The sequence below is a fragment of the Piliocolobus tephrosceles genome, chromosome 4 (genome assembly GCF_002776525.5).
Source record: "Piliocolobus tephrosceles isolate RC106 chromosome 4, ASM277652v3, whole genome shotgun sequence".
Taxonomy (NCBI): Eukaryota; Metazoa; Chordata; class Mammalia; order Primates; family Cercopithecidae; genus Piliocolobus; species Piliocolobus tephrosceles.
The window spans coordinates 93,782,066-93,807,414 of record NC_045437.1 but is presented as its reverse complement, the minus strand read 5'-3'; the positions used below and the strand labels follow the sequence as shown (position 1 = coordinate 93,807,414).

General features: G+C 39.9%; 1 protein-coding gene across 1 annotated transcript in view; it reads right to left on the bottom strand.

Annotated features, from left to right (window-relative positions):
* Nucleotides 1-22,804, bottom strand: part of ERAP2 (endoplasmic reticulum aminopeptidase 2) — a 47,769-nt gene extending 24,965 nt beyond the window's left edge. The window contains exons 1-9 of the mRNA XM_023212205.1: nt 22,224-22,804; nt 18,427-19,065; nt 14,759-14,897; nt 10,767-10,901; nt 7,973-8,093; nt 4,877-5,031; nt 1,973-2,086; nt 889-1,020; nt 529-660 (exon numbers count right to left, since the gene is read on the bottom strand). Coding sequence (XP_023067973.1) covers nt 529-660; nt 889-1,020; nt 1,973-2,086; nt 4,877-5,031; nt 7,973-8,093; nt 10,767-10,901; nt 14,759-14,897; nt 18,427-18,983 — 1,485 coding nt within the window. The 5' untranslated portion in view covers nt 18,984-19,065; nt 22,224-22,804. The remainder of the gene's footprint in view (nt 1-528; nt 661-888; nt 1,021-1,972; nt 2,087-4,876; nt 5,032-7,972; nt 8,094-10,766; nt 10,902-14,758; nt 14,898-18,426; nt 19,066-22,223) is intronic.
* Nucleotides 22,805-25,349: the final 2,545 nt, after the last annotated feature.

The window sequence follows — 25,349 nt, the reverse complement described above, 5'->3', positions numbered from 1 at the left end:
ACATAGGTGGGAACTGAACAATGAGCTCACTTGGACTCGGGAAGGGGAACATCACACAATGGGGCCTATCATGGGGAGGGGGGAGGGGGGAGGGATTGCATTGGGGAGTTATACCTCATATAAATGATGAATTGATGGGTGCTGACGAGTTGATGGGTGCAGCACACCAACATGGCACATATATACATATGTAACAAACCTGCACGTTATACACATGTACCCTAGAACTTAAAGTATAATAAAAAAAAAAAAAAGATTTTGGATCAAGGCAACATAAAAATGTAGGATTAGCCATAGAAGAGAAACCAAAGAAAGTCAGGTCAAATAGTGAGCCCCCAGGGCCACTCCAGCATGACATCCTACTGTGATGTTAGAGGAAAAAGGGAAGTGCTGCCTTCTATGGACCACGGCAACCTAGCAAGCAGAATAAATATGGTTGACTGACAATATATAACTATAAACATTCACAATTATTCTGTTACTTTCTAGATTAAATAACAGTCTACCGTTACCCAACAGATGACTTACATTTGACAGACTGTTCCACAAATCGTCATTCTTAGCATTTCTATAGCTGAACTTCTTTAAGTACTGAATTATTCCTTTCTGGAATTTCTCCTCACCCAGAAAATCCTTGAGCATATTCAAAATACAAGCTCCCTTTAAAAAAACAAAAGAGTTGAAAAAAGAGATAAAGAAAAGCGTAGTATGGTATGTTTTTAAAGGAAGCTTAAATTTTATAGAACATGTGTGATGTCTAAAAAATGAACAAATAAAAAGTGAAACAAGTAGCAAGAACTGGCACCAATGACCTAAACTGTTGATTTTATAGTCATTATTACGTTTCTTCTGAAAGCAGAGCTTCCACCTGCACGTGATATTTACTACCTTGTTATAGGAAACTTCATCAAACATTTCCTGTATTTGAGTCGGAGTTTCTGCTGGTTTGGAGATAGGGCGGGATGAATTCAATGAATCTTTTGTAATTACTTCAAAACACACATCCAAAAAATGGTCATCCTAAACAGGGAGAAAAATGTTTAGTTTTAGTTTCTATTTGACACTGTAAAAGCAATAGAAAACACAGTAGGTTTAGTAAGATATTCTTAGAGGTAAGATTTCAATCAATATTTCTTGGAAGATGTTTCTTTTCATTTATGTATTCCCTTTTCACCGTTTCTCTACTTTAAAAAGATACAAATCCAATATTCCTTCAGACATTGCCTGAATGTTTACCATGTACCAGCCCTTCAATACAGAAATAAAATAATGGTTTCCATTTACTGAATACTTGTTATGTGCCTAGACCTATCATCTGCAATCCTGTCAACACCTCTGCAAGGGAGATGTAGTATAAGCTTGTTACAAATGAGAATATATAAAGCTTTGGCATTAAGCCACAAATTCAGTACATACACCGTAACAAGAAGAGCCTAAGTTTGAATCCATGTCTGTCTATAGTGTACTGGACTAAATATAGATCCTAAAGACCTCATTAACCATTACTAACCACCTTGATATGCAAATTTGTATAGTGTTCAGATCATTATATTTGTTTTTAAAAAAGACATACCTGAAGAAATCCCTTCACACATTTTGGGGAAGCCAGCAGACCCTTTAATGTTGATTTCAGGTTACATGCCAAGAACTCTGTATAGTACCTAGTAGCTGTGGGCATTCCTGTGCGGATGTATACAAACAGTGTATACAACCCACATACACAGCTCTACATTTGTATTAGCTTGTCTTCTCTGTTTACAAACTTTGGGGTGACAGATTTATGTTGATTGTTTTCTAAAACTTTCAATGTTTCATCCAGTTCTGTGATCTGTTTCATGTATCAAACAAAATGCCATATGTTCAAAAACCACAACGTTATGTAGTTTTTCTCTTTAACATTAACTTGAAATTTTAACAGTGAATTGATGATTCTTTACACCATATAGTATGATATACAGAATTGTGAACTTACAAATTGCAGCTCTGGATATGTAGCATTAACAGCAATAAGTTCCATGTAATTTGCAAAACCTTCATTAAGCCAAATATCATTCCACCATTCCATGGTGACCAGGTTGCCAAACCACTAGGAGGTAAAAACTCAATTTATTAGAAGTTAAACAAATAAAAGTTATTAACTTTAGCAAAAAGAAAAGTTACTAACATTTTTATTAGTTAGGATCTCTCTTCTCCCTTTGCTACCATTTTCTCTTTGTACAGTTTTCTTCTACTGATTTTCTTGCCTTCTTATTCTCACCACCACATTTTTGCTTGATTTTCTTTTTTCTTTTTTTTTTTTGTATGTTCTCAATGCCCTTAACTCTTCGACTTTCATTCTATCTGCCCAACATTTCCTAGCTATTAGATTTAATATTAAGAAAGAAAATGGAACACTTTGTGGAGGTAGTTTTTTTTTCCTGCACAATAAGAACAATCTCACCTTGTCCTTGGTATGTGATGATGTTCAAGGGAGAAATGTAAACCCAAGTGTCCTGGGTGAAGTTATATTTTTATATTAAGTAGCAAGTACTTAGGAGAATCATAAGAATTCATTTAGGGCTCTCAGATTGTTATATAATCGTTATATAATATTACTGAAGAGCAAATTCTGTTGTTAGCCTCTGCCCCTGACTTACTTCCATGGGCCAATAGAAACAATAAAGGTCTAAGATTTAAAATATATACAAATAAAATAAAAAGGATGCATAAAGATAATCGACATGTTTACCCTTTACCTATATTTGATCTGTATTATACATTTTAAATATTACTATTCTTTTCTATGCTTTTATATTTTATTTATTTAGTCCATATGCCTAATACTGTACATCTAGTGTATGTCTCTAAAATTGCAATCTCTAGAAGGACCAAAGCTTCAACAATAGGATTCTAAGATTCAGAAGAGCCTGATTATAGTTACAGAACAGAAAATTATAAGTCTGTAGCTTCTAGAAACCGTTTAAGCACTATGCCTTTTCTGACAGCCTCCAGATTACTTTACAAGTGGGCACCAACTTTCTGAAGGGCATTCATGGAAAGGAAGAGGCGTTTCCTCAATTTGAAAACTGGTGAATATAAGAAGTACAGGATAAACTGACTCTGGTCACTTCACCAGTTAGTAAAACTAGTTTATTCATTCATTCAATAAATACCTATGGAGAAACTACTGCATTCCTGGCACCATGCCGTATGTTAGAAATACAAAGATGTATATAATACAGCCACTCCCTCAATACAAATGATGGAGGTCAACCAGTAGACAAATAAATACAGTAAAGCAGGTGCTAAGATCAATGTCTTTGCCAGGGACAGAGGGGATTCCAGGAGGAAATAAACAGTTTTGCCAGGACGGTGTCCATTTCCTGAGCCTTGCAAATAGTACTCAGGTATGCTGAATATCAGGTAGCAGGAGCAAAGGCAGAGTGATACAACCTGCCATGCTCAGAAAATGGCAGATAATCTTGGATGGCTAAAGTTTAGGTGTAGGCAAGAGATGAGGCTGGAGAGGTAAAAAGGAGCTGGGTCATGGGGACCTTGTATGCCAGGCTAAGACAGTTGGCATTGGAGAATCCTTGCCAGGATTATGCACAGAGTGACATGTTAATATGGTCATCAATGGGAAGACAAAAAAGTGGGGGCAAAAATTCCAGTGCTGTTTGCTGCTTCAGCACTTGACTGCATCTCCGTGGAAGAGAAGCTATTAAAGGGAGGGCCAGAGGGATTGTGGAGCCTCAGAGGTAGAGCTCACAGAGCACTTCCCTACAAACAATGGGCAGAAATCCCCAGACTCAGTTAAGTGCTTTAGAGCTCCTGGTGACTCATGATCAAAACATCTAAAATGAGCCAGTGGGGAGATTCTGAACCAGAGGAAACAGCCCATGTGTTCTCGAAGCACAGTGCTGAGCATGGCTCTCTGTGTAACGGAGTATTCAGTTCACTGGTTTAAAGAACAACAAGTCATTATTGTGGTGATGAAAAAGGATAAAGTTAAAATGTTTTAAATAACAGATTTTACCAGATTCTACAACAGAATGGTATTTGCCCACTTGGTGAAAGACAATTTTGGTGCCTTTAATAATTTACTGCTTTACAGAGAGTTTTCAGAAATGAAAGAGGTAATAGTCTCCAATCTCTATAGACCCAGCTTTACAATTCCAAATTTGTAGGTAATACAGTGTTGATAGATGGCCCTTAGATACCTTATTCTGTAAGAAATAGTAGTATTTCTTGTAGATGTAGTGGCCATTGTCATCATCATTAATAACTAACACTTATTGAGTGCTTACTATGTGATCTGCACACTTTCCCTATCCATAATCCTCACAATGACTTTATGAAACAGAGCTATTATTAATTTCGTTTTATAGATGGGGACACTGAACTTCAGAGAGTTAGGTAATGTGCCCAGGATCATCAACCCATCAAGTTTCACTTGAAGTATTTCATTATGGCCATGTAAGCACAGGTTCCAACTGAAGGAAGATTGATTTTGCCCTAGATTGGAATGTCAGAGTACCAGGGGATATAAGGAGAAATATTTTTAGTAGAAACCTTTATTTGTAAGGTTTCCAATTCTGTGCTTCATGTGTCTATAGAGTCGCTTCCCTTCTTTTCCCAAATGACATTTGAAGGCTTTGCTTTGAAAGGTTTTAGAGGATAAATTTAATGGCTACTTCTTGTGATAAAATTCCAGTATGCACATCGCAGTTCAGAGACTGAGTACTCTGCTACTTGACATGCTGTATTAGGTTGAGTAATCTCTAAGTTCCCCTATAGAGGTAAATGAGTTGATTTATTTTGTTTCAGAAAGATTGGTGGTATTCTATATAATGTTATTTTGAATTGATATCGAGATAATGTCATGAGTGCCAAGTACCTGGTGTGCCATTTCATGGGCTATGACTCTGGTGACCCACAGTTTATCAGAAGCAGAAGAGGTCTTCGGGTCAAAAAGCAGTGATGTCTCCCTATATGTAATGAGACCCCAATTTTCCATGGCTCCAGATGCAAAGTCAGGAATAGCAATCAAATCTAAGAAATAAGAACAACCACAGTTGATTTTTATGGCTCCCACACCAGAAATAGAATTTGCTCCCTGCTCAAATACACTATGATCCTTTAAGTATATGTAAGCACACTTTTTGAAAACATCAAAAATATCTTAACACTGACAGGGTGTCTTATAGTTGCGCTGAAAATAATCAGTGCCCATTATCAAGTGGAATAAGTTGTACAAAGCGTTTTGCAGATGAAGTAACATATTGACATTTAACCATTTTCTTCCTGAAAGTGCTGAACTCTGAAAATATTTTGGGTGCCTTACCACCAAGAAAATAATTTATTTAAAAACAATCATATTGTATTTTATGTTAGTACTGCTGAAAACTTTAAAAAAGGTATCAAATAATTTCTAATATGTTTGAGATTCATCAAAACATATAATGAACTCATTTCTAGAAAAAACAAAAAGATACATGATTTTGATTTCAGGAGAACACCTCTTATGGGCCGTCTCTATAGTCAATATTTTGATTGATATTTCTAGCACATCCAGCCTCTATTATGAGCACAAGTCCATCTAAGACAGTAGAGGAAAAAAGCTCTGGGCAGCATTGATTCTTTCTGACTTCAATTTCCTTTTCAACACTGGTATTTCCTCTACTTCTTAAGAAAGTGTTGTGGGGGGAAAAAGTGCAACCTAATCATCTTTAAACAACTCAGGTATAATGCATTAATTTGCATTATGTGTATGTGTGTATATATATATGGTATATGTGTGTATATATTATATATATATACTTGTATATGTGTGTGTGTGTACATATATATACACACACACCTGTATATATATACACATATATACACATATGCACACATATATATACATACACAGGTATATGTATATGTGCATTGTTTACTATCCTTTGCTAATGATTTCACATAAGCTAAAAAATTTCTGGCTAATATTTAGTCTTTGAATTCTGCTAGCTAAAATGTTCTGTTTAGCTGGCAAAAAAGATAATTTTTTAAAAGTTCAAAATGAACCAAGTCACTTGGCTTATAATTACATTGTCTGGAGTTAATACTGGTTAATTCTAGTAGATTAAAAACAAGTATACATAACACAATCAAAAACCAAATTAGCGCTAATAAAGATTAGTATTCATTAGCACTTCAAATGTGGGAATGACTTTTCTTCTAAATTGCGTTGATGATTTTATAGTAGTGGGACTTACATCTGCTCTATTTTTTCTTAAGCTGCATGTTTCCTCTCTGTTAGTGTTAAAGGTATTTCATATGCTCTTTAAGACTGCATTTTTCAAGAACATGCATTAATATGGTTGATGGTTGTTATTAATCTTTCCTTGACTTTTGACCTAAAGTACAGCAGTAAATTATGTATGAATGGGATTTAGTATATCTGACCTAAAGGGTATGTAGAATCTGCACAATAATAATAGAGTAAGACTCAGGAACTATCAAAATAAGCCCCTGGATATAGCTTTTAATTTTTTTAAGCCTAGAACTGTATGCCAATTGAGGGTCCCTTTTAATTTATGGAAGGAAAATGCATTGGAGTTGGGGGCAAGAGGTGAGAAAGGACAGGATAAGAAGTATATCTTAAATTCCAAAGGAAAAAAATGGTTTTGTCACTATCAGAAACCCCAAGCACTAATCTTTGTATGCTATGAAACTTTCTTCACAGTTTTTATATGCTCTACAACAGGGGTCCCCAACACCGGGGCCGCAGACCAGTACCTGTCAATGGCCTATTAGAAACTGGGTTGCATGGCAGGAGGTGAGCAGTGGGTGAGAGAGCATGACTGCCTGAGCTCTGCCTCCTGCCAGATCAGTGGTGGCATTAGATTCTCATGGGAGCACGAATCCTATTGTGAACTGCTCCTATGAGGGATCTAAGTTGCGTGTTCCTTATGAGAATCTAATGCCTAATGCTCTGAGGTGGAACAGTTTTATCCAAAAACCATCCCCCCAACCTTCGTGGAAAAATTGTTTCCACAAATCTGGTCCCTAGTGTCAAACAGGTTGGGGGTCGCTTCTCTACAACATTCTAAAAATAATGTTTTTATTTTTTAAGATAGAAAATTAAAAGCAAGATAGACTATGAGTATCATCTTGTGTAAAGACCTACTACCACACCCAGATGATCTGTTTCCTGCAATTTTTTTTTTAATCTGTTCCACAGTCTTACCATCCAACCTCAGTGCCCAATATAGATAACAGATGGAGGCACAGTTTTCAGTTCTCTCTCTACATAAACTTTTGATAACTTTTATAAAAGATTGCTGACCTTGTACAAATAGGGTATAGCGATTCCTCCCGAAATCCCTCTAATTCTAATATGCAATGTGTGTGTGCGCGCGCGCATGTGTGTGTGTGTGTGTATTTTATAGTGGAAAATCTATTCTCTAATCAGTGCTGCTGGGGCATAGAAGAGCAGCATGATGGGAGGTGTGTTTCCCTCCTATAGAAGAGGAACATAATGGGTGAGAGCCTTGACGTCCACCACAGGGAGCCACGGCATCACTGTGGTAGACAAATATTCAAAGAGCATTCCTGTGATGAACTCTTGGACATGTAGACCCTTATTTTGAACAGAACAGTCACTGTTTTCCTTCTCTTTTTCTCCCCATCTCTTTCCAGGGCCCTCTACCTGGCTTCCGTACCAGCCTCCAGCGTGTGCCCTTTTTGATCGGCCTGGGAAAGAGTGCAATGCAGATATGTTAGCATTAAACCTGATAAAAGAATACAGAAATGATCCACACTACTGGGGCATCTCATAAATATTTTATTTTCTACAATCAAGAATCATCTTTGAGGAACAAATTATTTTTTCCTGGGCTAACTGAATTCCTCAGTGCTCATTTAAGTCCCACAGAAAGAGAAAGAGGGAAGAAATCAAAGCAAGTTCTATGAGCAAAAATGAAGACAATAATGTGGAATTTGAACATACCCAGTTTGGGGAGTGGATAGTTGATATCAAAGTACTTTTCATAAAAATCAAGTAGCTTCAGTGACGCCTGCAAAGCATAATGTGTTTGATTCCGTTTGTCTGGGGATGCATAGATGGACACCTGGGAAATGTGGATCAGAAGAGGTTTTTGAATGACAGCTCCCTGGCAAAATTCCATTTCTGATAAGCCTCTCACACAGAAAGGCAGACTGCATCTTTTCAAGAAAGTATTAAGATACCATTAAGCATGTTGTCAATAAGGATAAGAGTTTCTGTGACGTATTAAAGCAAGTCAGTCTTGAAAATTACAAACACCCTGGACCTTCTATTACAATCCATTTCCTCAGTGCTCATCTGTAACTTTCAAATCATATTAACCCATCGTATCATAACCCAAGTATATCATAGAGATGAACCCATTTGAGTTCATCTCTATGATATACTTTAGCACTTGACAACTAGCTTTCCAAAATAATGACCACAAACACAATTCAAATAAAACATAGGTTTCTTCTAGACCTACGTAGGGAAGCCATGAAGAATTTATTGGATCTGCCGTCTGTCAAGTTTGCTTTAAACTAAGAAATGCTCAAATATGTTCAATGGCTCCCCCAAAGAAACTAGCTATCAAGTAGAAAAAATAGAATTAGATTCAAATTTTATTGCCTTCCAAGTATAGGGCTACTTTTATTTCATGACCCACGTTTACGCTCTGAATTAACTGAAGTCCTTCAAAACTTTCATGTGGAGAAAATGTAAATGGCCACCATTTTTTGACAGTTTCTCAGGCACTGTGCTGAATGCTTACACGTAAAATCTAATTTAATACTTGCACCCACTCTATGAAGCAGGTGCCATTTTATAGATGAAACAATAAGAACACATAAAGATTTAGTAACTTGCTCCTGATCACCCAGGCTGAAAGTTGTAGAGCTGGGATGTGAATCCAAAGATGCTGACAGGAACCTGTCCTCTGAAGTGCCATTCACCTCCTGCACATCCATGTCTATGCATATATACATACATAAGTGCAGAGGTGCCATGATGTGTATGTGTAGCTATACAACTCATTTATCTACCTATTCATAAACATAATACGTATGTAAATTGTAATAGATATTTTATACCAATTTTTCTTTTTTTTTTTTTTTTTGAGACCAAGTCTCACTCTTGTCACCCAGGCTGGAGTGCATGGCGCGATGTCAGTTTACTGCAACATCTGCCTCCCAGGTTCAAGCGATTCTCCTGCCTCAGCCTCCCGAGTAGCTGGGATTACAGATGCCTGCCACCATGTCTGGCTAATTTTTGTATTTTTAGTAGAGACAGTTTCACCGTGTTGGCCAGGCTAGTCTCAAACTCCTGACCTCAGGCAATCTGCCAGCCTTGGCCTCCCAAATGCTGGGATTACAGGTAGCAGCCACTGTGCCCACCCTATACCCATTTTTCAAAAGCATTATTTTATAACTCTTTAAAGATGTTTTTATGTCTATAATTTGGTCCCTTGGGATAAGAAGTTCTTTTTTATGTATGTAATGTGTCCACTGATGTTTGCAAATATTTAACTACAAAGATAATCATTAGGTATTGTAAGTTTTTGCAAACAATGAAGACTCTAAAAATTATAAAGACCTTTTTTCATTGGGGGAAAAAAGTTAAAAAAAAAACAGTGGGAAACGGTCAGGCATGGTATCTCATGCCTGTAATCCCAGCACTTTGGGAGGCCAAGGCAGGAGGATCAGCTGAGGTCAGGAGTTCAAGACCAGCCTGGTCAACATGGTGAAATCCCATCTCTACAAATAAAAATTAGCCGGGCATGATGGCCCATGCCTGTAATCCCAGCTACTTGGGAGGCTGAGGCAGGAGAATCACTTGAACCCAAGAGGTGGAGATTGCAGTGAATTGAGATCGCATCATTGCACTCCAGCCTGGGCAACAGAGTGAAAATCTGTCTCAAAAAAAAAAAAAAAGTAGGAAACAACATACATGTCCAAAAATAAGGTGCTGATTTTAAAATCCTTATTAAACATCCATGAAATATTAATATGATATTATTTAAAGTTTTTAGTGACATTCAACTTTTATGGCATATTTTGATGAAAAATTGGTTAAAATAGTCAATATACTATTTTGCAAAGGGTATGTGTGTCTGTGTGTGTGTGTGTGTGTATATATATATATACACTTTGAAAACTACCTTTACATATATATAGTCAGTAAATACTGTTACTATGTACACCTGTATATGCTGACATACATATAGAAAATATTTGGAAGGCTTCCATTAATATTATCAGTAGTTGTATCTTGGTAACAAGACTACGGATATTTTTTTTCTTTCTTCCTTTTTTTTTTTTTTTTTTTTTTTGAGACGGAGTCTCACTCTGTCGCCCAGGCTGGAGTGCAGTGGCCAGATCTCAGCTGACTACAAGCTCTGCCTCCTGGTTTACGCCATTCTTCTGCCTCAGCCTCCCGAGTAGCTGGGACCACAGACGCCCGCCACCTCGCCCAGCTAGTTTTTTGTATTTTTTAGTAGAGACAGGGTTTCACCATGTTAGCCAGGATGGTCTCGATCTCCTGACCTTGTGATCCGCCCGTCTCGGCCTCCCAAAGTGCTGGGATTACAGGCTTGAGCCACCATGCCAGGCCTGGATAATTTTTAATTTAGTTTTTTATCTGTCTCTTTTTGTAATATAAACATAGTACTTTGATAATAAGGAAAAACATGAGAAAATAAAAGTTCACTGCTCTCAGGACACTTTTCTGCACTGCGTAGAAAATTAGAACTCAGTCTCACCTTGACTCCTGATGAGGTGATGCCACTCACAGAGTGGAAATCACAAACAATGTAGGCTACAAGGTATGTACTCATTTTTACAGTAGTTTCAAAGTGATCTTCCAAAAGACCTCCTTCAAGTTCAATTGTCTTCACCTACAGAAACAAAAAGGATTAATCAGTACTTGAAAACTGGAGTATTTCACAACCATGCCTATGACTTATGTCAAGTGAGTTAGAGGCAAGGACAATTGATGACCTCCTAGGAGAGCAGTGGCCTCTCCTAGTATTCTGTGGCCTCTCTTACCTCTATTGCTTTTACCCTGGCACTCTGTTGAAGACACAAAGCCTTGCTTTTGAGATCCCCAAAGCACAAAAATGCCAAATCTCATTTTGTTGATTGAAAGCACTAAAATATTAGATATTTCTGTTTTCTTAAAATGCAATACTCTCCAACACTGGCATCAATTCAGCTTCTGGGCTTTTAAGTAAAATACCAGATAATGGCCCCTTTCCCTTTGTTGTACAAGAAATACACCTCTGTGGAAAAAGGAAACAGGAAGTGAAACTGAACTAGAGGCCTCACATTATCTTTTAAACCTCTTATGTGGGTGTGAGGTTGCTGTTATTTCTCAGGTAAGGAAACAGAAGCTCAGAAACGTTCACAGAATTGTTGGAGATCACATGGCTAGTTCCACGGTAGGACCAAGATGTGGATGGTGACTGTGTGATTCCAAAGATGATGCTCATTCTCTCACTTGCGGCATGACAGCTTGAGTCACGGTCTTATTTTATCTTTGCTTCATTGATTCAGCAATGAAAGCAATGAGGCCAAGGAGGTCATTAGTAATTTAAGCTTCTGCCCATCTCCTGAGGAAGCAGAAGCTTTTCAGCCTGCAGTCTCGTCAGCTGCATCCATCAAGATCACTGGGTAATGACTGAATTCCATCTTCATTTGGTCTGGGCAGCTTGTCTCAGAGATGGTCTTCACCATAGTACAATGCCTCCAAATACTGAATGGGTACAGATTCAAAAATCTGAAAACATTTTCTTCCAGCTAGTCACAACTCTTAGACAGGCTCTTCCCCACCTCTATCCCTAGACCTTTCTGGGAGTCAGGCTTGTGATGATGCCGACTGCAGCTTATTAAGCATGTTTGACATGTTGGAGAAGATTACAGTTTGCTTTGGTGAGAGAAAACAGCTTGAAGCATTATCATAAATTATCTAGTCTACTTCGATGGCAAATGTTTTTGCTATTAAATTCTACAGAATTTAATTTTACTGAATTCTATTTGAAATCTATTTCTAAGTTCCAATAAAGAAGAAGATACTGACCAAATACTCTAAGAAAGGTAGAAGTATATACAGGGCTGTAATTTTTTAAAACTCTATCCAGCAAATTAATTTTCCCTAACAACAGTCTCCGTTTTTAGGAATCTGATTCAACCAATGTTCTCTGGTTATCCACTCCCAGCAGAGGAGATGCTGTCTTATGGTGGGGACTGAGAGCTGGGGTATTGGTGGTCTTCTGACCAAACTCAGCAGCAAAACCATTTAGTCAAGTGTGTGGAGGGGTTACTGGTGGAGGGGTGAGGCTGTGAGACTATGGGGAAATCAGTCTGGGCTACTAGAAGGCTGATGGCAGAGATAGTTAGGAGGCAAATGGGTGTTGCTATGGTTTATTCCCCCTAGATGAAGATGATATAGTCCATGGAAGCTGAGTTTTGTTCAGAAACCTGGAGTGGCCCATGTAGATTAACATTGTCCTAAATGGACGTGTATGCGGTATTAGTGTAAGTTCTTCCAGGATGGTGATGTAAGCTCCACGTACAAAACACTGGTTGCTAGACAAGGATTTGGCTGTTTTCTCAATACCAGCAGTACTTTACTGGCATAGCAATTGTCACCAGTGAGTATGTGTTTCCCTACAGGATGAAAGAGACGAATGAGTGTCCAAAAGATATGCTGCCTCTACTAGCACTCGGGTGCCTCCTCACTTCTCTTAAATCCTGCATTCTTAACTAAGGAAATTGAGAACTGAGTGTGTATTGTTTCTTCCCACCAGTCTACATAACCCAGCTTAGGTGCTACACCCATTATCTAGAGAGTATGATTGTGACATTACTTCAGTTCTCCTTTTTTGACTAACCATGCGAGCCTGGGTTGGTCAATGTTTATAAGAAGCAGAATGTTAAATCAGTATTCGCTGAAAAGGGCATGATCCAGCGAGCTGCTTCAGTCAGCTGGGCAAAGAAGAGATTCAAGGACCTTAGAAACTATTTTCAAAGTGTTTGCTTCTTTTCCTTAAACATGAGAAATTACTGGAGATTTCTGAGATATAAATTTTAAATTCTAGCATAATAATGATAACACCAATTTATGTTTGCATTCTATTTTTATGAAAAGGGCTGTGTTTTTACTTTACCCACCATGATTATTCAGATAAAAAATTATATTAATAAAAAACTTCCAGGAAAGCTACTTCAATGGTACACTGTCTTGAAACCAACATGCTGTTGGAAAGATGTAATTGTGTACATGAGTGATGTCCTAAGTTGTATCAAAGTAGCGACTTGTTGCTACCTGAAAATGAAGGGCTAATTAAACTGCTATCTATTACAATCACAGAAAAACTGAGCTATGGGTGCCATGAAGGTTTGCCACTTTTTCCTTTGGTCCGCTCTGCCAGTCTTTCAAAGCAAATGTCTTTTCCAGCAGTACGTAGAAATCTGGGGAGATGCAGCATCTAGATTATGGGCTCATTTCTCTCCTGCATCTGTAGAGGCAGAGAGGAAAATGGGCGTGCGGCCACTTGCTGGCTGTGGATGACCTGCTGCCTCCTGTGTTCCACCTTTCTGAAGCACTGTCAGGAAAGCCTCTATTTTTGTTCTACTTTCCAAGCAGTGTTACAGAAATATTTTACATTTTGTTCAACAGTACAAATGGCAAGCACATCATTAGTGAGGAAGTATCAAACAAGGAAAAGGGTCTACGGTGTCTTCCAGAGTCACTGTATTTTGAGTACTAATATGAGCCAAATAAGAGTCCCAAAGTTCTCTTTCAATTAAAAAAGTTGTATAGGCCTGGCGCTGTGGCTCACGCCTGTAATCCCAGCTCTTTGGGAGGCCGAGGCAGGTGGATCACCTGAGGTCAGGAGTTCGAGACCAGCCTGACTAACATGGTGAAACCCCGTCTCTACTGAAAATACAAAAAAAATTAGTTGGGTGTAGTGGTGGGAGCCTGTAATCCCAGCTACTTGGGAGGCTGAGGCAGGAGAATCACTTGAACCCAGGAGGCGGAGGTTGCAGTGAGCCGAGATCACACCATTGCACTCCACCTGGGCAACAGAGTGAGACTCTGTCTCAAAAAAAAAAAAAAAAAAAAAAAGTTGTATAATCACAATTAATAATTTTCATATACAAATTTAAGAATTACTTGTGAAACTTAAAAGAGGGGATTTCTAAGTTCCGTTACAGACTTCTAGATCAGAATGTCCTGGCTTGGGGCCCTGCAGGGTCCCTGAGGTCCTTGCCACTGCAAAAGGGGTCTCTGGACCATCAGCAGTGGCATCACCCGGGGGCTTGTTAGAAAAGTAGAGCTTCGAGCTTTACCCCAAGACCTCTTGAATCAGAATCTGAGTTTTAGCAAGATCCTCAGACCGTTAATCTGCACCCTAAAGTTTGAGAAGTGCTGCTCTAGGAGATTCTGAATTTCATCCCTGGCCAAAAAACACTGATTTAAGATACTGTTTCCATATGAACACAAAATATAAATCATTTTGCTTGGGAAAAAAAAAAAAAAAAGCTCTGTAACAATGCCCCAAACGGAATGATGTTAAAGTCTAGAAGGATTGAAATTATGATGATTGATAGATAGACAGACAGACAGATAGATGGATAAATAGATAAAAACAAATTAATGGCTGAAATCCTGAAAGTAATTTTAAAAAACAAACAAAGACTGAGTCTCAACTTGAGAACAATTTCTAAAAGTTTCTGTAAGTGGAAATACCTTTGGCATGTTGGATAGTGCAGTATGCCCGCTCTCTCTTCGTATCTTGATTGAAAAGTTGGCTTTGAACAACGGTTCATCAAAGCAAGGGAAAGCCATGCGTGCCTGGGTTGGCTCAAAATCTGTTACTGCAAGTATTCTGTGAAAAGACCCACCCCCAGCCAAAATGCACAAGTGAAATCAAGAAGAGAAATGAATCTGTACATTTAGCAAACAGCTTATCAAACCTGAGGGTAATAGACTTGATTTCTCAAACTGCAATCTTTGTGAATCTCAACTGTCTCTTTGAGGAAAATGAAGGTAAAATCTTATTTAGCAGCCATGAATCATGAGCAATGCCCTGTTCTGGGAACCCTAATTACACTATTTCGTTCATACTCAGGTCAAACAAGGATATTGAGGCTCAGACAACTTGAACGACCTTAGCAGGATCTGAGGCCAGTAAATGACTGAGATAGTACATATGTTGTCTACATGGCTTCAAAATTCACTAGGAAATTAAACGTTCAGTACCGTCTCTAAACCTGAAAGGGCCTCACGCAGACATTTGAGTAATTGTGTAGATGAGTGATGTCCTAAGATGTATTTCCAGAAAGCAGATCCTGACTTACTGAGAACATCCTGCCAGGAGAAACAGGTAAGGGAGTGAAGAAAGCAGGACAGGGAAAAGGGAGAAGCCAGGCAAGGGTGCAGGCCAGGCAAAGTCCTAGCATCAACCTGATTCCCATGTTGCTCTGGGATGCAAACTACGCCTTCACATGTCCCCCACTGGAGGCAAGGAGCTGGGTTTTCATATTCTTGTACCATTGTTGGCTAACGATCTCTCTGTTGCACCTGTGTCCCCAGGTACTTCTAGTTCTCTCTGCTTGGCACTCTTCAGACGATGACCGGTATAATAGATGTATACTCTGACAAACTTCTCTACCCCAACACCTGGATATGCCTGAAACTGTACGGTTGCAGATTTACTCCTTGGACGTTAAGCTTCAATTAAGAAGTGAATCTGGAGAGCAGATTTTGACTGGAAAAGGAAGGGAGAATAGAATAGCTCAAATAAGAGGGAGAGAGAGATCAGGAGGGCAAAAAGAGAAGCTGTCAGCATATTTTACTTCAGCTTACTTTATTTCTATGCCACAGGCTGGGAAACTGAGACTAGGGATGTAAATGATTCACTTGTGGCCTCAAGGTTTTATTTGTATTTGGTAGCAGTTTCTGCAAATGTAAAGGAATTCTAAGTGGCTGGGATAATTTTCACTCACATGAAATTTTGGTTGTAATGAGTCTACACTGAAAAAACAAAAATCTTTGTTGCTTACATGATTAATTTGAGCTCTACAGGCAAAGTGTGACTTTCTGCATCTCAAAAGAACCACCATCAACTGAATTATTTGTGTATTTTAGATGAAGAAGTGAGGAAGAAAGAGAGAAAGATTCAATTGACACTGTGCAGTACATTATCATACATGTCAGACCTACTAGGTGACTGAGTATGAGGGGAACTGACTAATTAACCATAAGAAGCATCAGGAATAGCCTGCAATTAATCATGGGAGGCATGCTGGAAAGCTCTCCAGCTTTACTCCAAATATCTCCCCATCTCATCTCCCACAGCCCTCAGAATAGTATCCCTAAGATGTATGTCCTTTGGATGGGGCCTTTGGCATTTGAAAAAAGTGAAAAAAGCCATCATTGTTTACGTGGTGCCTTAGTGAGAAGAGGTTGATACTTTTCCCATCCAATACTATGCTGAGCCTGAGAACAAGTCCCTGAGGATTGTGGCTGCAATGAGGGGAAGTGTCACCAAGGGAATATGGAAAGAGATGAGCCTGGGGAAGAGCTGTTCTACGTGGATGGCTGGAGTCTGTGCAGTGAGCACCCAAGGTGGAGAAGGGAAGAGCAGGTATGTAGTAGACACAGTTAGCTACTTTTCTGGTACCTATTCCCCTTCCTTGGTTCCAGTGGAATCCTGATTTTATTCAGGCAGGCAGCAAGTCCAGATAAGGGAGTTACTTCTTCAGGCTCCCTTGTGACTTCATGAGGCTAAGACTCATTCTGGCCTAGCTGAAGTCGTTGGGTGCGAAATCTTTGTAAAGAGTGTTAGATTCAACTAGAATGTTTCTTTTTGCCCTTATCTCTCCCCCATGTCCCCCTTCGTCCTGCCTAGAATGTGGACTTGATGCCTAGAGGTGCAGCAATCATCTTGCAAGTATTAGGAAGAAAGCCATAGGATGACTGAGCAGAAAGACAGAAGGAGCCTGGGTCCTGGATGACGCTGAACAGCACTATAGCAACTCTGAGCTGCTCCACTTCTGGACTTCTTGTTGCATGAGAAAAATATGCCTCTGTGTGGCTAAGCCATGGAATTTAGTTTTCTCCAAATGGCAATTGAACACAATTCATATAACATCAGAGTGCACTGAGCCAGACTCCTCTTACCTCCCAGATGGATCCTGGCCCTGGGAAACCAAACCATCCACTCTATGAAGCATCCTTGATTCTTCTCTTTCCCTCACCTCATATGACCAACATGTCAGCAATCTCTGTTATTTTGCCCTCCAAAATAACTGCCAAGTTCAATTGCTTCACTCCATAAGCACTGTCACTAGCCTGTCCCAAATTAGCACCACTTCTTACCTGAACTACTGCAGCAACTTCCCAAATGATTACTCTGCTTCTCTATAACATACCCTCAACATAGACTTGATCTTTTTAAAGCATAAATCAGAGCAGAATCTTCCAATGACTTCCCATTCCATCTGAGTTAAAGTCAAAACTCCTTACAAGATGCCCCAAGGCTCCACATGATCTGATCCCTTTCTCCCTCTTGTTCACTCTCCTCAGCTCACACTGACCTTCTTCTCCCAACCAATCCCACTTTAGAGCCTTTGCACTTGCCCTGAGATGCTCTCACAACTGTCTCTTAAAAAAAAAAAAAAGCTCTCAATTTAAATTCACTTCCTCAACAAACACTTCCCTGTCCAGTCAACTGAGTTAGTCTCAATCCTCAGTCACATTTTCTACCTTTTTTGCTCCTTGTTTTATTTCATTCATAACACTGGCCCCTTACCTTGCCAGTTTTATTTATTTTCTTGCCCTGGTTGTCTGTTCCATCAGATCCCACCATGATACATTCAGTGCCTAGTGCAGTGCCTGGCACATAGTTTGTGCTCAATGAATGTGACTTGATCAAATAGACTATATTTCTCAATTTTCCAAACAAACTTGTTCCTTATTTCTGCCTATTCTATGTGAGTCATGGTGTTACCTAGGCAATGTATACTCTGTCACTTCCTCTCTCCCAACCCCAATCTCACTTACATTTCCTTCTGGTCCCAGATGAAGACTCGCTTCTTTGGAGAAACATTTCCTATTTCAACCCTCTCTGCACTGACCATCTCTTTCCCTAGCACATAAGCATATCCATCATATTAGTTATATACTGTACTCTTCTCCTAGTTATTCACCCTCCAGCTGTTTATGCCTCTGTGTCCTGTCTTCCATCTCTACTGTGGTTTCCTTAAAGAATGGTAGAGCTTTTCCTTCTTCTGGGTTCCCCATAGTTTACTGGATTTCTCATAAATGGCTGCCGAAGTCTGCTCCTGGCAAAGAGATGTAACTCATAAGGAAATTATCACAAGAGAATGTAAACTACCTGAGCAAGTTCTTACCTTGTTTCACCACCAAGAGTTCTGTATGTGCTTTTATAAAACCCTTTAAAGCCATCAGATAACCTGGCTTGGAAGTCAATAGCCACATAGTATTTCAGGTGAGGCATAAGTTTCTCTGGAACCAGCAGTGCAATTTGTTGATGAGCAGGATAACTCAAAACTTTCAGCTCTTTTCCTGATTTCATGTATCTTGAATCTTCCTCTGACTGAAGGGTGGCATTTGTGATTTCAAGATCTTTGCTGTGCAAGATGATAAACTGGGTAGCATTGCTGACCAAGACCTCAATCTTCTCAGATGCAACAAAGTCCAGAGAGGTGAGATTGGGGTGGACAAAGAGGTCATAATGGAGGGGAATGACCACATTGGGGAGTCTTAGCTCCTGCCAAGGAAATGGTTCCCCATTGGAGGCTACTGGAAAAGCCCCAGGATCCTCAGTAAAGTGATGACTAGATGGCACTGAGAATTGAGAACAAATGCATATCTGGAGCAAGATGGCTACTAAGCAGTAAAATCCTGTGTGAATAGTAAACATTGGTTTTCTGTGTGAATTAACCATTGCAGAAGTTCTTCATAGCACTGCACAGGCTCCTGTTCTGTCACACGGGGTCTGGACAATATTTTCAATATATGAATTTAATCTAGAAGAAAAAAACACTCATAGCATGAAGAAAAAGATTTCAATTTACAAATAAAATCTTAAACATGTAAAAAGTATGTGTGAGTAAGTAATTTCTGTCTGAATTATGCCAAGTATCCGTAAAATAAAGCAGAAATCAAGCTGTTATCTGGTTATTACAAATAAAAACCCTTTAGGATTCCCCCAAAAAACCCTACCTTAAAATTGAATGTAATGAATTTCTTCTGAATTCTTGTGCAATGAGCAGAAAACAGATGTGTAAATTCATTGCATGTTGAATGTTTTTAACATTTGTTTATATTTTAAATTTTTGTTTATTTATTTATGTTTTAGACAGGGTCTTGCTCTGTTGCCCAGGCAGGAGTAGAACGTGCAGTCATGATCAAAGCTCACCATGGCCTCAACTTCTTGGGCTCAAGTGATCCTCCCACCTCAGCCTCCAGAGTAGCTGGGACTACAGACACACACTGCCACACCTGGCTACTTTTTGGAGAGAGGGGTGTCTCCCTGTGTTACCCAGGCTGGTCTCAAACTCCTGAACTCAAGCAATCCTCCCCGCTTAGCCTCCCAAAGTGCTGGGATTACAGGCGTGAGCCACTGTGACCAACCTATTTTATTTATTTTTATTTATTTATGTTTTTGCGATGGAATCTCTCTCTGTTGTCCAGGCTGGAGTACAGTGGCGCTATCTCGGCTCACTGCAACCTCTGACTCCCGGGTTCAAGTGGTTCTTCTGCTTCAGCCTCCCGAGTAGCTGGGATTACAGTTATGTGCCGCCACGCCCAGCTAATTTTTGTAGTTTTAGTAGAGACGGGGTTTCACCATGTTGGCCTGGCTGGTCTTGAACTCCTGATCTCAGGTGATCCACTTGCCTTGGCTTCCCAAAGTGCTGGGATTACAGGTGTGAGCCACTGCGCCCAGCCATATTTTATTTTTTTTAAAAGACAATGTCTCACTATGTTGCCTAGGCTGGCCTCAAATTCCTGCGGTCAAGCAATCCTGATGCCTCAGCCTCCCAAGTAGCTGGAACCACAGGCACATGTGTAATTTTAAGAGTATGCCTGAACAGGAGAATGGCGTAAACCCGGGAGGCGGAGCTTGCAGTGAGCCGAGATCGTACCACTGCACTCCAGCCTGGGCGACAGAGCGAGACTCCGTCTCAAAAAAAAAAAGAGTATGCCTGAAAGTAAACTGTGCAAGGTATCTCTATTTTGTCTTCATAAGTCACAAAGAATATTCTGTATATATTCTATATTCTTTGGATACCAGATATTATTATTACTGCCACTAATGACATTGAACTTCACCTCTTTCAATAACATTATCTGAATGGCCTCATTTTATGGCTACTGGTGTAAAGGTTGCTGGTCAAGGTGGGTGTTTATCCTCAGTTTATTTTCAATATGTCAAAAGCCATTGAAATAAATTTTGAGTTTATAATATTCTCACATAATTTTTTAAAGTTTTAGTTCTTTTCCTTTACACTACTTTTGAAAGCACAATTAAATCAAACTGAATTTACTACCTTTGTAAATAGAACTAAGTTTCTTACTCTTTGAAGGGTAAAGCTACAACACATATAAAATTAGGATGAACAGCATAGTTAATTTAGGAGAATCAATTCTTACTCTCACCCTGCCACCTGCCTTTACTTACCTCCTTACTGCTCCAACTGAAACCATGAAGGTTTTCTCTGCTGCTTCTTCTTTTTATAATCCTTAACAAGTTCTGCAGTATTAATTACCCAAATAATTACTTCAATTTTTCAATTTGCAATACTAACGCAGATAACAGGTATTATTAAAGGAACAAAAATAAAATAAAATAATATTAAATAAAGATGCTTCTCCCTCCTTTTGAAAAGCAAGCATTAAATTACTGCTACAAATCTCAATGTTCCAAGAACCTCTGATAAGTACACTCATAATTGGTCTATTAGCTTGAGTTTTGGAGGGTTTAAAAAAAATGGAATGACTTATTAGGTGAGTCTGAGGCTTTGGAATCAGACCAGATTCCAATACTAAGTCCACCAACCTCACCTGTGTCATCATGGGCAAAGTTTCTGACTTTTTGAGCTTCATTTATCTCGCCCATAAAACAGTGTAATAATTATATCTTCCTCATGTTGGTATGATTAAAGGAAATAATTCATGTGAAGAAGTTGGCACAGCACAGCATGGAGCATATAGGAAGCAAGTAATGAGTGTTGGATAGGAAATTATTATTGGGGTTATAACTTGCATTCAATGACCAAAATGAAGGAGTAGCTCTGCCCCTACTTGTAGCAGACACTCCCAGAGATGTACTTGATTGATAAGAGTAGAGAGAAAAGCTTTACTCACACAGTCTTTAACTTTAGAACTAGTAAGGGTTTTAAAGACCATCTAGTACAAGTCCTTAGTGTTCAGGTAAAGAAACGGGACTAGGCACAGTGACTCAGGTCTGTAATCCCAGCATTTTGGGAGGCCGAGGTGGGCAGATCACCTGAGGTCAGGAATTCGAGACCAACCTCACCAACATGGTGAAATCCTGTCTCTACTAAAAATACAACAATTAGCCGGACATGGTGGCACATGTCTGTAGTCTCAGCTACTCAGGAGGCTGAGGCACTAGAATCACTTGAACCCGGGAGGTGGAGGTTGCAGTGAGCTGAATCGTGCTGCTGCACTCCAGCCTCGGTGACAGAGCAAGGCTCTGTCTCAAAATAAATAAATAAGTACATAAATTAAATTAAAAAAACAGGTAAAGAAACAGGATGGTGACTTCTCAAAATCCACACAGGAAGTTTGAAGCAGAATCAGGACTAAAACACAGCTCTTTGACCTCTGGCTTTCTATTATACTGCACTGTACCTTAAATAGCAATGCAGTGAACAAAACATCCTGGGATTGAAGAGGCAAGAAGTGTCACAAATGTTTAGAAAAGACAAAAAGATCTCTGAAAGAGAGTGTGAGTCAGTGCAGCAGAGTCTTAGATCAAGTCCCACCCTCGACTGCATACACTTTCTAATACAGCCGTGCCCAATTTCCCCCGGCCCTCCAGAACCTTGCCTCAGATTACAAAACCTTCTCAACACAGCAGTTCTATACCTTCAGTTCATTATTCTCATTGAAAAATTCTAATTTTAAGACAAACCCAAGAGAAATGCTGGTACATTACCTTAAGTCATGCTGCTGCAGATTTGACTGAAGGGGAATTTATTTTTGCTTTCACTTTCTGGTCTAAGATTTAGAACTTTGCATGCTTCCTGATTACAGTGCTAGCTGGTTCATTATCACGCAGGTGTGAATGGAGCTTAGGATCTGAGCTTTATTCCAAAAAGGACAAGAAACTTTTTGCCGAATGCACTAATAAGTGGCTTTGGAGTAGAAGCCAAAACATGGAAAGAAAGGATTGCCAGTGGCTGCCACTTCTGCTGTTATCGCCTCCGTTCCCTTATCCCCAGGGTAAAGCCTTCAGAACATACTTCATGTTTTTTAGTGCCAAGTTGCCTTAGGAATTGATCTTGAATTTCTCCTTGTGCTGCGTCCTCAGTGCTATGAAATCTGACTTCTGCCCATCCACCCCACAAATGTAACTAACTCCAAGGGTACCAAACACCTCCCGGGCAACTTCTGTGGTCTTTATCAGAGGTGATTTTTCTCAGCTTTTCCTTGTCTGTAACCTCCCCGTCTCCTTGGGTACGAGGGGACTGTATCTCACCCTCATCTCTTTGATCTCTCTTTATCTGCCTGTTTGAGTTGGGCTTCTACTTCCTCTTTGCTCTGAATATAGACCTTCCACAAAGATGAAATCTCTGGACTTTGCTCTGCCCTCTCTTTATCATTTCCAGTACCCAGATTTAGCATTTATCCCCATTCATCCCACATTGCTCCCATTGTGATCCCTCCTCCAAGGGTTCTGCTGCTGTAACTCCAACAGCCCGATGGACTGACATTACATGGATGTCTAACCCTAACCTGAACCAGAACCCTAACAACTCAAACAGTGTTTTCTTTCCCCAGATTAACACCTTTTGCTTGAACTTTATATGCTTCCAGCCTTCTTCCATTATCTGGGATTGAACCACATAGTTAGTTATTTTGATTCTATCCCTCTCCAATTTATTACCAAAGCCTGTAGATTTTTCCTTTTCCTTTTTTTTTTTTTTTTTTTGCTTGAGATAGAGTCTCACTGTCACCCAGGCTAGAGTGCAGTGGTGCCATCCCAGCTCACTGCAGCCTCGAATTCCTCAGCTCAAATGATCCTCCCACCTCAGCCTCCCAAGTAGCTGGGGCTACAGGCATACACCACTACACCCAGCTAATTTATTATTATTATTTTTTTATAGATGAGGTCTTCCTAGGTTGCTCAGGCTGGTCTCAAACTCCTAGGTTCAAGTGATCCTTCTGCCTCAGCCTCCCAAAGGGTTGGGATTACAGGCATGAGCCACACAACTGGCCCTTTTGAATCATTTTCAATCTCTTTCTATCCAATGAAGAAAAACTCCCACTGCTTATTAAAGTAGTCCAGGTCCTCATCCTTCCTCACAATGGCCTTCAACCATATCTTCCCAGCTTCACAAGCTCAGCTTCTTGCAGTTTACTTGTACGATGCCACCAGATTAATCCTTTCAACTACTGCTTGACCATGCCTCCCCCACTGCTCAAGATCTTTCCTTGATTTCCCCATTTACAGAGGGGCAAGTCCTAGTGTGGGAACCATGGTGGCCTACTGGCAGCCTATATGCCAGCCTATCGTTGTTTTGTTTGAATCACAGTCTATTAAAAGGCAATACATCCATACGAGTTCTATTGTCAAGTGAAATATAGCAAGCTTAGCTCTTACCGTGTTGCAGACGCTCTTCATAGACTTGTATCATGTGCCTTGTCCTGCTGTGGTTTGTGCTTGCAACCTATGGTTGCCCCAACAGCCCATGTTGCCATCATTAGATCCTAGTTAAGTCTCAAGATTTAATTTTTCTCCATTTCTACATTTTATCATTTCAACCTGAATGAACAAGTTGATAACGTAGAAGGGGCAGAAAGCAAGGCAGTTACCTACACCTAAGGCCCGAGGCATAAGACTGAATGGGGTCCCTCAGAGCTGAATTTCATGTAGTGAGAGGGGCACCACAGGAAGGGGGATGGCTGGACACCAGTGAGTGGGAAAAAGAAGAGGACAAAGAGGATGAAGAAGAGGAGGCCCCAAGGGCTTATCTACGGACTCTAACTCCGCAGGGTGTGGGGGCAAGTAGAAGAGGTATAGGAGGCTGGGAGTATTTCTGTGATATTCCTTGTCACAGGATCCAGCCTAGCTGTGCGTATGTGGGCGAGTGCATGTGTGTTTTCAGAGCTCTCTCCTGCCCACTGGAACAGAAGTGGTGACGGAGAATGAAGAAACAGGCTATGGGAATGAGCTGCAGAATCCTAGAAGTGAAAATTGAGCAGGATTCAAGTACTTTGCAGCTTATTTAAAAGAGTTTCTCAGCAAAATGGGCTCCTAACTTTTCTTTTCTTTGCTTTGCTTTCTTTCTTCTTTTCTTTCTTTTTTTCTTTTCTTGTCTCTTCTTTTCTTTTCTTTGGGATAAGCTTTGGAAGGTTTGCTGCTTAGGAATTCGTGTCTCAGTTTTCCATTTCATCCTGGTCTCTGAATTGTCTCTTACTCAGAGATACCCTCCTTGTGGGCTCTAAGGCAGTACCACCCCTCTCTAAATCCACCCTGCCACCACCAAGGCCTATCCCATCAGCCTGATTTATGTTTCTTCTCAGCATTGGTCAGTTCCTGATACTTCATTATATAGTTGTTTGTTTGTTTTCTTGTCTCCTCACTAGAGCGTAAGCTTTTTGCAGGTAGCAACTCTGCCCTCTAACTGCCGAGTGCCCAGTCTAGAGCAGAGCCTGCCATGTAAGAGACCCTCAACAAATGTTAGCTGAGTGGATGAATGCATTTTCAGTGTTTTAGTTTTAGTTTTTGTTTTTTGTTTTTCCTAGATTGCCCAACAGGTTGCTTCATGCTTCAGGCACATCAGGGTACTTTCCACTTCTGGATGAGCCCTGTGTTTCCTCAGCTTTTCTGTACCTGCCTCTCCATTGACCTAGAGTGTCTATGGAACACTCAAGAGTGTCCCCTGTGTAAACCACCTATCACAAGGTAAATGCCAGCCCCAAGAAGCCACTTTGGAAGTAACACATGCTTCCTTTCCAGTCCCTAACTACAAGTATTTGTTTAGTATACTGGCCCTCATCTGAGGCTAACATGTTAGTGCTTTATTTTCTTCCTCAGATTATCAACTTAAGGCGATGG